Here is a 17,530-nt window from a genome sequence, read left to right as displayed (position 1 = left end):
ACTGGCTTTTTTCACTTAACATAATGGTTTCAAGGGTTATCCAAGTTGGAGCTTATATCAGTACTTCATTCCTTTTTATGGCTGATACACACATTTTGTTTGTTCATTCCTCTGCTGATGGACACTTGGTTTGTTTCCACCTTTCGTCTAGCCTGAATAATGCTACTGTAAACATTCACGTACAAGTTCTTGTGTGGACATAGGTTTTCATTTCTCTTGAGTGTATATCTAGGAGTGGAATTGCTGGGTCATGTAGTAACTCTGGAAACCCAGGTGGCATAGTGGTTAAGCGCTATGGCTGCTAACCAAAAGGTCAGCAGTTCGAATCCACCAGGTGCTCCTTGGAAAGTCTATGAGGCCGTTCTCTGTCCTATAGGGTTGCTATGAGTCTGAATCAACTAAGCGGCAATGGGTGCTGGGGTATAGTAAGTTTGGAGCTCTGGTGGTACAGTGGTTAAGAGCTTGGCTGCTAACCAAAAATCCGCAGTTTGAATCTACCAGCTGTTCCTTGGAAACCCTATGGGGCAGTTCTCCTCTGAACTGTAGGGGCGTTATGAGTTGGAATTGATGGCAACGGGTTTGTTTTTTTTTTTTTTTTTAAATATCTGTGGAAAAAGGAGCCCTGGTGGCTCAATGGTTAAATACTTGGCTGCTAACTGAAAGCTTGGCAGTTCAAACCCACCCAGCAGCTCCACAGGAGAAGACTGGTGATCTCCTCTCATAAAGATTATAGCCTTGGAAACTCTGTGGGGCAGTTCCACTCTGTCCTATAGCATTGCTATGAGTCAGAATCAACCCCACAGTAACAGTTTTGGTTTTTTGTTTTTTCGTTTTTTTTGTATGGTAACTCTAAGTTTAATTTTCAGGGAACTCCCAGATTGTTTTCCAAAATGGCTGCACCATTTTACAGTCCCACCAAAAAGCCAATTTTTCGAAAGAGTTTGCCACCAGCCTTTTGTATCTTACTGTGAATTTTCAGCCCTACCCTGTCCCGGAGCATGTTCCTGTTTTAATCTTGATCTCTGATGGTGGAATTGAGAGCAGGCCAAAGATCCTTCCTGGTATTCCTGAAATATCTGTCCAGAGATGGTCCACGCCTACCTGGAAGCCCAGTCTCTAGGGAGGGGTTAAGGAGCATGGTCTCGCTTCAACTTCCCTTCTGGAAAATGTGGGCATGGCCCTGCGAGGGGGGTTGGGGGCAGGGGGCTCACTAGTGAACAGGGCATCCCGGGGCTCAGCTCCATGCAATGCAAATGCAACTTCCTCCAAAACTGCCGGTAGGGAAGGACCCTGCCTCCTGAGCCTTTCGATACCTTTCGGGTAGGGTAGGATAAAGGTGATCAGTTTGCAGGGAGGGGGGTCCCTCTCTCCTGTGATTATCGCATGTGGCTCCTTTAAGAGCTGGAGGTGAGGCTCAGCCCAGTGGTGGTTGCGGTTGTTGTTAGCTGCTGTCTAGCCGGCCACCGGCTCATGGTGACCCCATGCACAATGGGATTGGACAGTTACGATTCTTAAGGTTTTCTTTGGCTGATTTTTCAGAAGTAGATCACCAGGCCTTTTTTCCTAGTTCATCTTAGTCTGAAAGCTGGGCTGAAACCCATTCAACATGGCAGCAACACACAGCCTCCACTGATAGATGGGTGGTGGCTGCCCACGAGGTGCATTGGCCAGGAATCACACCTGGGTCTCCTGCGTGGAAGGTGAGAATTCTACCACTGAACCAGCACTGCCCCCACCAGCCAGACGGTGCAGATATGAACATGTCTCAGAAGAACCCATGTGTATCAGCCCGTGGAACTTTTGTCAAGTGTGAAGAGTCGCTGGAGGCCAAGGTGCTGCTGAAGGCCAAGGTCATGGAGCCAGATGAGCAGTGGACAAGCCCAGGCCTGCCAGCCGGGAGACCTGGGTTCTGGGTAGCCTTCCTGCCACCTGCAGGAAGACACTTCCTTCCTTTGGACCTCTGTTTTCTAATCTGGGGGATTTCAGTGGTTTTCAGACTTTTTCTTAACAGCGGAACTATTTGTCCCTAAGTGAAAGCTTACATAAATAAGTAAGCCCAGGCAGAAAAAAGCAGAAGTGCCCTGGCTGGCGAGGGGAAGGAGTGCAGAGCCCCTTGTGCCCCGCCCCCCGACCTGCTCACCCTCCCCTTTGCCCAGGCTGCCCCTGAGGCTCTGTCTCTGCTCTCACGGGAACACAATTCGAAAAGCCCTGACTTTCAGAGATTGAAAACTGTCCTTTGGTTGACTGCAGAGTAGGTGGTTTAATTGAATCGATTGCCACCATTTTAAAATCAGGAAATTTCCTTCTTTCCAAAAATGAGGAGATCTAGCACAGTTAACATGCTCATCTGTGTTAGGTTAGAGGTGTAAGTCTACCTGGGGGCATCTCAGGACAAAGTCCTGGCAATCTGCTTCCGAAGTCAGCCGTTGAAAACCCTATAGAGCACAATTCTACTCTGACACACATGGGGTCACCGTGAGTCACTCAAGGGCAACTAGTAGCAACTTGGGGTGTGAATTCACTGTCCCCAGAGCTCCAGACAGGGGAGGCACTCTCCGGGGGCCTCCCAGCTCCCTCCTGGTTTCCTTTGCTCCATGCTGCCTGAGCCCCTATAGACGCCGGTTTGTGACTCCCTGGTCAGGTTAGCCCTGAGATGAGATGCTCTTTGAAGGTAGTCCCCTGACAGACGCTAACCTGCTCTTCTCCATTTCCCCAGAGACCCAAGGGAGAAGAAAAAGGATTATGATTAAGGGAAAAAAAGCTCAATTTAGATTAAAAGGAAATCTATTTTAATAGCCTGCAGAGGAAGCAAGCTCTGACTTCTCTGTGGGCATCTTTGAGAATCAGGTCGCATCATCTGCGCTATTTCAGGTGTACTTCCCAGAGGTTTAAGCATTGCAATTGGTCCACTGACACATTCACCGCGTTTCAGAGGAGCCAAGGCAGTGTCCTATCCCAAGGCCTAGGCAAAAAAAAATTCTACGATGGAATGTTCTCCGACAGAATAAATGTGTCCTCCAGCCAGTTTCCCGTTGCCGTTGCCATTTTGGGGTGGGGGTGGGAGGTCACTCCTGTTGTCATCATGGCTTATCAAAATCAGAAAGGGGAAACGGGTTTCTGCTACAAAGACCAAGCCCCCAAGGATTTCCAGCTTCCCCCTTTTCTTTTGGTTCTACCCTTATCCCAGTAAGTGGTACACTGGGCAAAAGAAACTCAGCCTCCATGCAAGGATACGTAGTTGGCTTCAGTATTTTTTATATATATATAAAATGAAAATATTTATTGTGCTTTCAGTGAAAGTTTACACAGCAAATTAGGTTCCCGTTTAACAGTTTCCACACAGTTTGTTCAGTGACATTGGTTACAGTTTTCACAGTGTGTCAGCTTTCTCATTATTTCCATTCTAATTGTTCCATTTCCAGTAATCTAGTTTCCCTGCCCCCCTGCCTTCTCGTCTATGCTTTTGAGTAAATGTTGACCGTTTGGTCTCATATAGATGATTTTTTAAAGGTGCACAGTACTCGTTGATAGTATTCATTTTATGAGCCAATCTGTTATTTAGCTAAAAGGTGACTTCATGGAATAGTTTTGGTTCAAAGCGTAAAAGAGTATCTCAGGGCTATAGTCTCAGGAGTCCTCCAGTTTCAACTGGTCCAGTAAGTCCAGACTTTTTAAAAATTTGAGTTGTGTTCCACATTTTGCTCCTATACTTCCATCAGGATCCATCTATTGTGTACCTGATAAGAACTGTCAGTAGTGGTAGCTAGCACCATCTGGCTCTTCTGCGATCAGGGTAGATGAGCTGGTGGTTCCTGTAGACTGAGTCCTGTGGACTAGTTTCTTCTCTGAGTCTTTACTTTCCTTCTTTCTCTTATACTTTGTTTCTTTTATAGAGGCCAATAGTTGTGTCTGAGATGGCTGCTCACAAGCTTTTATGACCCCAGGCGCAACTCACCAAGCTAGGATGTAGAACATAAAGTTTACGTACTATCTTATGCCATTGACTGAGTTGTCCCATGAGACTACGGTCCTAGGCTTTCAAACCCAGTAAACCAATCCCGTGAGGTATTTGGTTAAGTCTAAGAAGTATCTGTGTTTGTGCCCCACTTGGTTTCAATTTATTACATAGTATGTTGTAAGCATTTTTCCACATTGCCACATAGTTTCTCCTAGTCCTTGATTTTGAATGGCAGGGTAACATTCCATCTTATAGAGGAACCAATACATACTAACCAGTTCCCCTGCTGCTGGACAGTCCTAATCCGTCCCCACCTTTGCTGTTGTCGTAAATAACGCTGTGATGAACATCTCTATCTAGTTCATGGACTTTTTACTGCTGTGTTAGGAAATCTTAAGCTACATACTGTATATAATTAGGGTGTTTTTTTTTTTATAGCTTCCCAATTTAATAATATTTACCTTAGTACTGGTTTAGAACATTAAATAGTCTCATAAAGTCTTTCTTTATTGGGGTGCTCTTGAGTTGTCATGTTACCTCTTCACCCCAAATCTGCCTTGTCTTTTTTTCTTTTTCCTTTAGACTTTCCTCCATGAATTGCCCTGGCCCCTGTTTTGCCTGAACTATTCCATTCCATCTCTCTCTGTGCATGTCTCCCTTCCCTCCTCAGCCTGTTTGTGCGCAGGGAGGCAGTATTCTTTTGTTCTAGGCCTATCTCCCCACCTCAGCTAATAACACTCTCCTCATGGTCTCCACAGGCTAGCTGGCACCCTAGACCTTGTCTGTCAAAGCACTGACCAACCTTTCCCTGTCTCCTGCCCCTGTTTTGCCCCTTGGTTTCTCTTCTGTCCTCCCATTTCTCAATCCATCAGACCTCACAGAACCTCTGTCTCTCACAGTCACACCAGAGTTGCCTGTGGGGGCACCCAGCATCGAGCTTCAGTTCAGAACCCTGCCTCGCCCCACCGTGTGGGTACCCAGAGCAGCAAATGCTCCTGCCCCAGGACTTTTCATCTGCCATGTTAGAGCCTGAGAATCTCCTTATTTAAGTTCTCCTGCAGTCTGAGTTCCCTATCAGTCCACAGGGACTCTGAGGACAGTCTCCCACATCAAAGCAATGGCAGGGAGGGGTTGGTAGAGTGGAGAGTCACGAGGCCCAGGATCTAGTCCAGGCTGAGCCGCTAATTGACTGAGTGACCTTGGCCAGCCCTATCCCATCTTTGAATCTTACTGCTCATCTTTGACCTGAGGGGAGTTGGACGAAATGTTCTTTAAGGTCTCTTCCAAGTGTGAAGGTCAGTGAGCCCTGTGGCAGATAAGGCCAAACTAGGGAATCTGGAGTTAGGGAAGTTCCCTCAAGGAGCTCTTAGTCCAGGTCTGTCTGTTCAAACAAAGAAGACTCCACAGTTACCCAGGGTGTTCGATTTGTGTAGAAGCCCCAATTCATTGGGTGAATTGTATCTTTTGTGTACAACTCTGACCCTGCCAAAATCATTTATAGTGAATGTGATTATCTGTTGTAATGACAGGTTTAACTACAACTTTCCCCGGATTTATTTTTGTTTCTTTCTCTTCCACAGGGGGGTCCAGGAGGTTCCAGCACTGGATTTGGAAACTTTGAGGAAATCGGGCCCCTTGACAGTAATCTCCAACCGCGAAATACCACCTGGGTACAGTGAGGATTGCCCCTAACGAAACCTGCTGTGTGGCCTCTCAGAGGCTGAGCCCCACCCTGCCCTCCCAACTCTGAGTGGAGTTACAAATTTAGCAGTTCTGCCCTGTTCCCCTACCACCACCACCATCATGTGGTCCATCTTCCCCAGCTATACTGAGGCCTTGGGTGCGTGTCCACAGGCTTCTTCTCTAGCCCAGCGTCTGCTATTTCCTCTGCTGTTCGCCCACACCATTCTCTCATGGCTTTCCCATCCCCGTGACCTTCCTCTCTACTTGCCTTCAGAAACCTACTCTAGCAGCTATACTCTGGACCTTGTTGTTAGCCACATAGTACCCATCTCTGAAATCTCAGTTTCTGGGATCCCACTCTCTCTCCACAGCCTCTAATCTTTTCATCTCTTGTCTACCTTGCTGTATAATTTACTCCTTCAAAGTATATAATTCAGTGGCTTTTCAGTGCATTTACAGAGCTATGCAACCACCACAACAGCTTTCAAACATTTTCATTACCCCCCAAAAAACCCATACCCCTTAGCTCTTACCTTCTAACCCCCGCCCCCTCACTCCCAGCTCCCGGCAACCACTAATCTGCTTTCTGTCTCCATAGATTTGCCTGTTCTGAACATTTCATATGAGTGGAATCATACAGAATGTTCTTTTTGACTGGTTTCTTTCCCTTAGCATAATATTTTCAAGGTTCATCCATGTTGTAGCATGTAGTTTCATCCCTTTTTATTGCCAAATAATATTCTCTTGTATGGACGTACCACATTTTGTTTATCCATTCATCAATTGACGGACATTTGGGTTGTTTCCGTATGAATAATGCTGCTATAAGCATTTGTGTACAAGTGCTTGTGTGGGCATATATTTTTATTTCTCTTGGGTATATACGTAGGAGTGGAACTGCTGGGTCATGAGTTAACTTTATGTTTAATACCCCCAATTTTTTTTTTTTTTAATTGTGCTTTAAGTGAAAGTTTGCAGATCTAGTCAGTCTCTCATACAAAAACTTAAACACACCTTGCAGTACACTCCTAGCTTCTCTCCGCCTAATAAGACAGCACGTTCCCCCTCTCCACCCTGTATTGTGCATGTCCATTCAGCCAGGCTCCTGTCCTCCTCTGCCTTCTCATCTTACCTCCAGACAAGAGCTGCCCACATAGTCTCATGTGGCTACTTGAGCCAAGAAGTTCACTCCTTACCGGTATCATTTTCTGTCGTAAAAATAGGCCAGTCTAATCCCTGTCTGAAGAGCTAGCTTCGAATACCCAAATATTTTTAATATTCCTCATCTATCCTGTCTTCTCCATCACCACCAGTGGCTGCTTGCAGACTGCCATCTCCAATCCAAATCACTCCCTTGTTTAACGTCTTCAGTTACCTAAAAGGTCTGATCAGACTCCTAGGCATAATCTGGCCCCTGCCTACCTTCAGCCCGTCTCTTGACACTTAGCCATGTACACTCTACTTTCATTCTTCTGCCAGGGCAGTGTCCTTGGCTTGGACTACATTCCATTGGCCACCCATTCACATCCACGTCACAATAATCACAACTACTTTAAGACTCAATGTAGGGTCCCCTCTCAGTCCTTTGAATTTCTCATCTGTCTCTACACTGGTCTTCCTTAATTGTACTTTATTACTCTTGCTTCAGGGTCTTTGCACATGCTGTTTCCTTGCCTGGAACACTCCTGTACTCAGCTCCAACTAAGATGTAACTTCTACTTGCAGTAGGAGATTACCCCACTAGCTTGACCCAAGCCTCTCAGAGCCAAGAGGGCAGCATGGCTGGTGCAAAGAAAACCAAGAGTGAGAAGACCCAGGTCCTAGCCTTGATGTTGCCATTACCTACCCAACTTGGTGACCTTGGACAGGTCCCGGGCCCTTTTTGGGCATTAACTTCCTGACTAGTAAAGGACGTGGCTGGACTATGTCATTACTAAGGATTCTTCCAGTTGTAAAATTCTGTAATTCTAAGCCTCTTTGGAAAAGACATTAGAATAAATTCTGTTCTCATAGTACAGGGAAGTCAGGCCAATGTGGAAGTTGGATTCATCTTGAAGAGAACTGATGCGTGGTATTCAGGCCTTGAGAATACTCTCACTGCTTAGAGCCACTGTTCAGATTGACAGGGGGTGGTTGTCTTGGTCATCTCGTGCTGCCGTAAAGGAAATACCACAAATGGATGGCTTTGACGAAGAGAAATTTATTCTCTCACGGTCTAGTAAGCTGTAAGTCCAAATTCAAGGCATCAGTGCCAGTGGAAGGCTTTCTCTCTCTATGGGCTCTAGGGGAAAGTCCTTGTCATCAGTCTTCCCCTGGTTAAGGAACTTCTCAGGCACAGGGACCCCGAGTCCAAAGGATACATTATGCACCTGGTGCTGCTTTCTTGGTGGTATAAGGTCCCCCTATCTCTCTACTTGCTTCTGTCTATTATACCTCAAAGGAGATTGGCTTAAGACACTATTTAGTCTTGTAGATCTCATCAATATAACTGCTGCTAATCTGTCTCATTAACATCAGAGTGATAGAATTTGCAACACATAGGGAAATCACATCAGATGACAAAATGGTAGGCAATCACACAATACTGGGAATCATGACCTAACCAAGTTGACATGTATTTTGAGGGGACACAATTCAATTCATAACATTTGTATTGTGTGAAAAGCGACAGCTTGGGTTCTTTGATCCCCATGTCTTTGCTATCTTTCCCTCTTGCCTCTCCAGCTAATGCTTTGCCAGTCTGTGTTCCCATCTTTTATAGTAAAAGAAAATCCCTTTTAACAACAGGATCATAACCCCGTGATTATCTTCACTTGTGTGGTTTTTGCTGCGCTCATGTAAGATGCTCAGAAGATAGTTATTGACCAACTGACTGACTGCAGCATTGGTTTTCCTCTGTGGCATGTAGCTCCAGTCTGCCAGTCTCCTGTTTGTGGACAATCCTGTGGGCACTGGGTTCAGTTATGTGAACGCGAGTGACGCATACACCAAAAACCTTGACATGGTGGCTTCAGACATGATGGTTCTCCTGAAAACGTTCTTTGACTGCCACAGAGAATTCCAGGTAAGCCAAGACTGGGAACAGCTAAGTCAGGGGCTGATAGTAGCCAACACGACATCCATGAGAATAAACTTAAACTTCCTTGAGAAATCAATACCCAGCTGATTTCAGAGAGAATCTTTTCACATACAAGATTGGGTTATGAGCTTTTGTTTCTGTCATTTGTAAAGCTGACTTTTAGCTGGAAAGAATGACCCTGCAGTCAGTTTTCTAGTCAGACAAGATAAGGGGGTGGGGGGGAACAAAGGCAGACTTGTTTTGTCTGGCCTGTTACCTGCAATAGAACTTTGAAATCAGTTTATGCAAATTAAAAACCACTCAGGATATTTTACTTCTTTGTATATTACTTTTCTTGCTAGACAATTCCATTCTACATTTTCTCAGAGTCCTATGGAGGGAAAATGGCGGCTGGCATTGGTCTACAGCTTCATAAGGTAACAGGGAAGATGACTTGTTGTTTTGGTTTTGGACAGAAAACGGATCATGTTACTTTTTAATACTCACGTGAACGTGCTTTCACTAGGAGCTCGTGCCTGAAGAGTAAGTCTGTAACAATAACTAAGAAAAGTTTTTAAAATAACAGTGAAAGTTGCCTTATTCGATATTAAACAAACTTTAAAGCTACAGTGAGGAAAACAGTGTGGCACTGGCATAGGAACAGACAAATAGATTGAACAGAACAGGGTAAAGAATCTAGAAGCAGAATATAAACAATGTGTGTGTGTGTGTTATGTATATACATACATATATACACCTATAAGTATTTTATATAATAAACATCGCTGTAATATATTTATGTATTAAATGTTTGGAAATTTATAAATATATTTGTATCGTACATATATGTAGTAAGATGGCATTTCAAATCATTGGGGAAGAATAGAATATTTAATAAATGGTATGGAAACAAATGGCTATTTGGAAAATAGTGAAGTTGGATTTTTGCCTTATGTAAAATAAATTATAGATGGATTACAGATCTAAAAATAAAAATTCTTAGAGTGCCTGAAAATGCAGGAGAAAAGCTTTATAATCTTGGGTAGGAAAAACTTTCTTTCACAAGATAAAACATGCAAAAGATGAAAAGGATGCTTGACATATTTAGACCACACACAAATTTAAAACTTCTGAGAGTTCCATATACAATTTTAAAAGACATATGATAGACGAGGAAAACATTTTAGTAAAACATAGAGTAGAAAAAGGCATTCATTTCAGTAAATCCATAAGAAAAAGATAATATCCCAGGCGAAAAACAGGCAGAGAATGTGGATGAGCATTTTATAGAAGAAATAGTACGAGCCTGGGGATAGATGAAAAATTCCCAACTGTTATTAGGAAACCAGGCCCATGAGATTTGCAAATATTTAAAAGATGGATAACACCGAGTTTTGGTAAGAGGTCTGGGAAATAAGTGCTCTCATGCACTTCTGATTAGATTAGAAATTGGGAAATAATTTTAAAAGGGTTGTTTGGCAGTATCTGTCAACTTTTAAAATACATGTGCCGTTTAAGCCAATAATTCCACTTCCAGGAATCTGTCCTGTGGAAATACTTATGCATATGTGTGTTTGAGAGCCCTCATGGCACCATGGTTAAGAGCTTGGCTGCTAACCAAAATGTCAGCAGTTCAAATCCACAGCCATTCCTTGGAAACCTTATGGGGCAGTTCTACTCTGTCCTATAGGGTGGCTATGAGTCAGAATTGACTCAATGACACTGGGTTGGGTTTTTTGTTGTTGTTTGTTTGTTGATGTGTGTTTTAGAGGATGTTTATTATACCATTGCTTATAATGTCCATAAATGGCTGTCCATCAATGGCTGTCAGTTGGGGACAACTTAAAGTAGGCACATCCTTCCATGCTGGAGCACTTTGCAGCCGTCATAAAGAACAGAGAGCTCTGTATGTACTAAGCAAGGAGAGTTGTCCTGCGGGTATTGTTAAGTGGAAAGAGCAAGTTGTAGAAAATTATAAGATACACGTTGTTTGTAAAACAAAGAGCAAGTTGTAGAACATTATGAGATACCTTGTTTGTAAAACAAAACATCTATATGTGGGTGGATGTATTACACACACTTGTGAAGACAAAGAAAGGGGTTAGAAGAATACCTAACATATTAAGTGCTCAGCTGGTCAGTGAGAATACACATGGGCTAGAGGTGAATTGAGGGAGGGCATGGAGGCCCCTGTGTGCCCTGGGCAAGGCCGTTTCTTGGCTGCTTTTTTTCAGGCCATTCAGGAAGGGAGCATCAAGTGCAACTTTGCAGGGGTTGCTTTGGGTGACTCCTGGATCTCGCCTATTGGTAAGTATGGGGTTTTCAGGCATCTATTTACTCCGCTTTCCCTCAACCACCCCTGGGACTTTTGGGCTGTGTTGTTCCAGTCAAAGACCAAGGCAGCAGACACTTCTGGGCCCTTGGAGAGAGAAGTCGGCACAGAAGGTATCTGCTTTAGGGGCATCAGAGAGATTTGGGGTGAGAACTCATTTACAGAGCCCCTACCATGGGCCGCTGAGGGCTGGACTGAGTTCTCTTATTTCATTCTCACAACAAAAGCATCCAAGTCTGTGGTTGAAGGCATTGTCAAGGCTCAGAAAGGTGATGTGATTTGTCCTCTGGCACAAAATAAGTGGCCTAGTCAGGGTTCAAACCCAGGTCAGTCTGACTCAGTTCATTCCTTCCACCACTCTGATGTTGGAACAGGCATTTTGGAGTGAAATTCCCATCTGTCACTCCTGTTGATGGCGATTTGAGATTATCATCAGGTCCTGCAATCAGAGATTTGCAGTTTCATAATGAAGGTCTTTGTTGGGAACGCAGATAAGAGCTGTTTATGTTGCAGACATCCGGGGTGTGGCTTCAGTCACCAGATGTAACATCTTACTTGGGTTAACTCTGACCCAGGGTTTCCCAACTTTGGCATGTTGACATTTGAGCCATGCAGTCCTTCTTGTAGGGGACTGTCCTGTGTATTGTAGGATGACTAGCAGAATCCCTTGTCTCCCAGCTAGACGCTAGTAGCACCACCCCCATTGTGACAATCAAAAATGTTTCCAGACATTGTCCAATGTCTCTTGGAGGACAAAATGGCTCCTGGATGAGAATTATTGTTCTAACCTAACAAAAAGGGGTGTTTAACAGGCAAAAGGAAACTCTGGGGTTAGAAATCAGAAGAGAGTTGCTTCTGGAGGAAGGAGGGGCATGGGCTGGAAAGGAACATAAGGGAACTTTCTAGGGTGTCAATGCTGTATATATTGATTAGGGTGGCAATTACATGGGTATAGGCAATGACCAAAACTCATCTCAGTGTACATTTACGATTTGTGATATGTGACAATGCTCGTGACTGAGCTGGGTCCCTAATAGCTTTGGATATTCTGGTGCTAAATGGAACAGTGCTTTCTTGCCTTTATTCTTGGCATCTCCAGGGTAGGACTAAAATGTCATAAAACCGAGGTCTGAGTCAGTATGGAGAAAAGGGCTACTGTTTGTTTTCCCTTCCTGTTTGGACCTCATAGGACATCTTGAAACTGTTAGAGCCTTGACTGAAGGCTTGAGGGCCCAGCAGATGTCTGATTGAAAATCACAGCACTGGTCCTCACAGGTCCTCCTGGCCCTTTACAGAAAAAGTTTGTCAATCCTTAGTCTAGATCAAACAGGGCATGGGATGCAAACAATTCGGTATTTCAAGAAACTAAACAAAGACACAGGCTTGAAGATGAAGGTAGGTCACAGACAATCTGGTATGCCTACATTTCTCAGGGTGTATTCTGAAGAATCTCAGTCCAGTGAGGTGGTATACAAAGAAGGGTTCCATAGGCAAGTAAATTTTGGAAGTGCCAAACACTGGTTCCACCTCCGGGGGATTCACAGGCACATTAAAGGCTCTGAGAAGTCCTGCAGTAAAGAAATATGTCATCAAATTCACCTAAAAAGACCAGACTTCATGGTCTGACAAACTGAAGGAACCCCTGAAACTATAGCCCCTGGATGCTCTGTTAACCCAGAACTGAAACCATTCCCAAAGCCCACTCTTCACACAAGGATTAGACAGGACTATAAAACAAAAATTAGTAGACATGTGAGGAGTGTGCATTTTAGCTCAATCAGATACATGAGACCGTGGGTGGCTCCTGTCTGGGACAGGAACTGGGTGAATGGCACAGGGAACCTGGGGTGGAAAGGGGGAGCGTGCTGTCACGTTGTGGGGATTGCAACTAATGTCACAAAACAATATGTGTATAAATTTTTGTATGAGAAATTAACTTGAGCTATAAACTTTCACCTAAAGCACAATTAAAAAAAAAGAAATATGCCATCATATTTTGCATAACTCCAAAGGTATTTAACCAAAGGACCATTTTTGTCTTTTAATACCTAGATTAAAATCCTACAGGACTGAGGTTACTTGAAACATACTTTGGGAAACTTGGTGCTAGTGAGCCATTGAAGGTTTTTGAGCCGAGGAGTTAACACAGTTAAATGTGCTTTACAGATTGAGGCCCTTAGTACTTTTTTGGCTTGTCTCTCTGTGGCACCTGCCTCTCCTAGTGTTATCAAAATTGTGAGCTTGTCTAAACCAAGTCTGTCTATCCTCTTTGGGGCAGTGTCTTAGTCATCTAGTGCTGCCATAACAGAAATACCACAAATGGATGGCTTTAGCAAAGAGAAATTTATTTTCTCACAGTCTAGCAGGTTACAAGTCCAAATTCAGGGCGTCAGCTCCAAGGGAAGGCTATCTTTCTCTGTTGGCCTTCTCATCAGTGTTCTCCTGGCCAAGGAGCTTCTTCACATAGTGACCCTGTATCTGAAGGACGTGCTCGGCACCTGGTGCTTCTTTCTTGGTGGTATGAGGTCCCCAGCTCTCTGCTTGCTTCCCTTTCCTTTTATCTCTTGAGAGATAAAAGGTGGTGCAGGCCACACCCCAGGAAAACTCCCTTTACCTTGGATCAGGGAGGCGACCTGTGTAAAGATGGTGTTACAATCCCACCCTAATCCTCTCAACATAAAATTATAATCACAGAATGGAGGACGGCCGTACAATACTGGGAATCGTGGCCTAACCAAGTTGATACACACATTTTTGGAGGGACATAATTCAATCCATGATAGACAGGCATCATCCTACTCATTTACATCTACTAAAGCTCTTTGCTGCCTTCAGGTCCTTAGTAAATTCTCAATATGTTTATGGAATAGAAACAAATCGATTGGCACTGTACCCCCAGATGCTTGAGTTTCGACTCATTAGCCTTCTTCCTTAGTTAGCTCCTTGGCAGAAGCTAGTGGCTCTAAGCAGGAAGAGCAAATAGGATGTACAGCAGAAATATAAGGGCGGGGAGGTATTTTAAGCTGTCAGAAAGCCTAGAAGTCTGCAGATAAGAGCTTCCACCTGTCCACCTACAGCCTGCCTGTGGGGATGCCATCACTGGCTGTGATCCACGTGCTGGGCCAGTATCAGACCAAATTAATGTGCCATCAGTTCTTCAGAGTCAGCTGAAGGACCTCTCCTTCACCCTTGTCCCAACTCCCAGAGGACGAGGTCACTTGGTCCTAAGGAGCCATAGATTGCTTTCGAACCCGTCCATCTCCTGTCAGCTCATCTCCTGTGTGGGCACTGATGAGTTAGGGAGCCTTCAAACCCAAAGCTACTGGTCAGTTCCTGCATCTGTCCCTTTCTGCTTTGGGAAGACAGCTAGGTTTTTCTTTGCAACAGACTTATTTTGTAAATTTGTGCATTCTTCTAGATTCGGTGCTTTCCTGGGGACCTTACCTGTACAGCATGGTAAGTAGATGGGTCCTCACCTCTGCACTGCTGTGGTGAACAGTCCAGCTCAACTCCCTGGCTTTGTCCTCAGTAAGGAGGAAGCTGGCCAAGTTTGCCTGTGTGGTTAATGCTGTCATCAGCTTAATGACCTCTGTTCTTTAACTGCTCCTTTGAAACCCTGGTGGCGTAGTGGTTAAGTGCTACAGCTGCTAACCAAAGGGTCGGCAGTTCGAATCTGCCAGGCGCTCCTTGGAAACGCTATGGGACAGTTCTACTCTGTCCTATAGGGTCGCTATGAGTCGGAATTGACTCGACAGCACTGGGTATGGCTTTTTTTTTTAGGGGGGGGGATTATTAGGCCTTGTCATATTGAAGACAATAAGCAACATCTTAGGGACAAATAAACATCAGCACAGTTATCCCCTTTTTCTACATACAAGAAACATTTGTGTGTGTGTATGTGTGGTGAAAATATACACAACAAAACATATGCCAGTGGAATGATTTCTACATCTACGGTTCAGTGACATTGATTACGTTCTTCAAGTTATGCAACCATTCTCACCCTCCCTTTCTGAGTTGTTCCTCCCACGTTAAGATAAGCTCATTGCCCCCTAAAGTTCCTATCTAACCTTTCGAGTTGCTCTTGTTGTTTTGATCCCATATATTCTTAAAAGAGCATAGTGCTCAAGGAGCAGACATTTTTTTACTAGTTAAGCTAAACTATTGTTTGGTTTTAGGAAGACTTCTGGGGGTAATTTTGGTTTAAGCCTTAAAGATTATCTCAGGGCAGTAGTTTCAGAGGTTCATCTACCCTCTGTGGCTCCAGAAAGTCTACATTCCATGAGAATCTGAAATTCTATTCTGCATTTTCCAACTTTTGGTCAGGTTTCTTCTATACAATCTTTGATCAAAATGTTAAGGAGTGGTAGCTGGGCACCATCCAGTTCTTCTGGTCTCATGGCAAAGGAGACCCCCCTACTTTTTATTATAAAAAATTTCAAACATGCAGAAAAATTGAAAGATTACTGTGAACACCCACATGTCTACCAGTTAGATTCAGTTAACATCTTGCTGTGTATCTTTCATCAGTAAATATTTGTGTGTACGTGTGTTAGTTTTGCCAAATTACTTGGAGATAAATTGGCAGACATCATGAATTTTTATGCCTAGTTTTTTCATGCATCTCCTAAAAATAAGGCTGTTCGCCTACATAACTGCAATACTCTTATCTAAGAAAATTAACAATAATTTCTTAATCTAAAATCCAGTCCATTTCCAAACTGTACCACTTTTCCCAAAAATGTATTTTATAGCACTTATCTTCAAAGCAGGTTCCAGTTAAGGTTCATGATTTGCAGCTGGTGGTCAGACAAAAAATGGTTTATGAGGTGCGCACCCCTAGTAAAGTTAGCGGGGAGCAGTTAAATATTAACTTGCTTTGTAAAGTGTAAAGCCCAGTAACGATAGTAGTAACTGCCGAACTGTGTGGCTTGTAGTGATATGCTTTCATAGGTAAGCTCTCCTTTCTCCTCCTCTCCCTTTCCTCACCTTACCCCCAACAGCAGCAATTCCATATTGCTGTCCCTAAGTGTGCCCTTTTGTTCTTGGTTTGTATTCTAGTCTCTCCTGGACGACCAGGGTCTGGCCGAGGTAGCCAAGGTTGCAGAGCAAGTCCTGAATGCTGTAAACAAGGGGTACTACAAGGAGGCCACCCAGCTGTGGGGGGAAGCAGAAGTGGTCATTGAGCAGGTAAAGGGGAACGTGCTTGGGGAAACCAGTTGACTGCTTCTTAGGGGTACAGGGCCTATGGAAAAAAAAAAAAAATGAAGGGGCTGGTGTTGGTAGGATTGGGATTTATCCCGAGACCTCCACCGACTTATTCTGAACAATAAACTGTTCGATTGATACCCGATGGGTCTGAGCAGGAATGTAGCAGCCTTTTGGTTGCTGTTGTTAGGAGCCATTGAGCCAATTTTGACCCTAGTGACCCCATGTGACAGAGTAGAGCTGCCTCATAGGTTTTTCTAGGCTGTAATCTTAGAAAGCAGATTGCCAGGTCTGCTTTCTCCTGCGGAGCCACTGGGTGGGTTCAAACAGCCAGCCTTTCAGTTAGCAGCTGAGTGCTTAACCATTGTGTCACCAGGGCTACTTAATAGCCCTGTTACAGAGTTAGAAAGCTGCCCAGGCCTGCAAGACTTGCTTGTCCCCCCGCTGAATGTATGATGGGTTCTGTAAGAAAGACTATGATCTGCAGAGAGGAGTGTGTAGTTTGGGGCAGTATATCCCTTACTTGGTGGTAGAACACTCTGACTCCAGTGAGCCATAGAGAAAGATGTGCTGGCCAGGACTCAGGTGTGTAGGGGCCTCTGCAGCAGTGTTCTCAGGTAAATTAACACCCAGGACCTTGGTTCTCTTCCGCAGCATATGAACTCAATTCATGGGAACTGCTCCCCAAGCCCAAGAGAGTGGGCCGACCCAGCTGGCTTCTGAGCCTTCAGAGCTGCATTTCTTGCTGTCCTAGCACATTTACAAAGTGAAAGCTGTCCTTGGCTAAGATAGAGCCTCGAGTGCCTTCTCTGTTCTGAAACTTTGATAATGAACAAATGAAGAAAGCAGATAGCCAAATGTACTTTTATTTTTCAGAACACAGATGGGGTGAACTTCTATAACATCTTAACTAAAAATACCCCAGTGCCTGCAAAGGAGTCGAGCCTGGAATTCACACAGAGCCATCTAGGTGAGTGGACCTTGAAGTTTGTGAGACCTTGCTTCAGCTTACATGCAAGACGAAACCGAATTTTTGTTAACATCTTTATTGACATATAACTTACATACCATAAAACCCACCCACTTTAAGTTCAGTGTTTTTAGTATATTCACAGAGTTGTGCAGCCATCGCTGCGATCCAGTTTTAGAATATCTCTACCACCCTGTGTGCCTCTCCACAGTTGATTCCCTTTCCCCGCCTCAACCCCAGGAGCTACTCATCTGCTTTCTATCACCATAGATTTGCCTTTTCTGGACATTTCATATAATAGAATCATATACTAGGTAGTCT

At 44.2% G+C, this 17,530-nt stretch overlaps 1 protein-coding gene across 1 annotated transcript in view; it reads left to right on the top strand.

The window, feature by feature from the left end:
• SCPEP1 (serine carboxypeptidase 1) overlaps positions 1 to 17,530 on the top strand; it is a 28,517-nt gene that overhangs the window by 2,962 nt on the left and 8,025 nt on the right. The window contains exons 3-9 of the mRNA XM_049861311.1: positions 5,539 to 5,628; positions 8,550 to 8,705; positions 9,062 to 9,136; positions 10,934 to 11,006; positions 14,450 to 14,487; positions 16,093 to 16,221; positions 17,116 to 17,209. Of these exons, the coding sequence (XP_049717268.1) occupies positions 5,539 to 5,628; positions 8,550 to 8,705; positions 9,062 to 9,136; positions 10,934 to 11,006; positions 14,450 to 14,487; positions 16,093 to 16,221; positions 17,116 to 17,209 (655 nt within the window). The remainder of the gene's footprint in view (positions 1 to 5,538; positions 5,629 to 8,549; positions 8,706 to 9,061; positions 9,137 to 10,933; positions 11,007 to 14,449; positions 14,488 to 16,092; positions 16,222 to 17,115; positions 17,210 to 17,530) is intronic.

This window comes from Elephas maximus, chromosome 19 (assembly GCF_024166365.1).
Source record: "Elephas maximus indicus isolate mEleMax1 chromosome 19, mEleMax1 primary haplotype, whole genome shotgun sequence".
NCBI lineage: Eukaryota > Metazoa > Chordata > Mammalia > Proboscidea > Elephantidae > Elephas > Elephas maximus.
The sequence above is the reverse complement of the archived record's forward strand: the minus strand, read 5'-3'. Positions and strand labels throughout refer to the sequence as shown.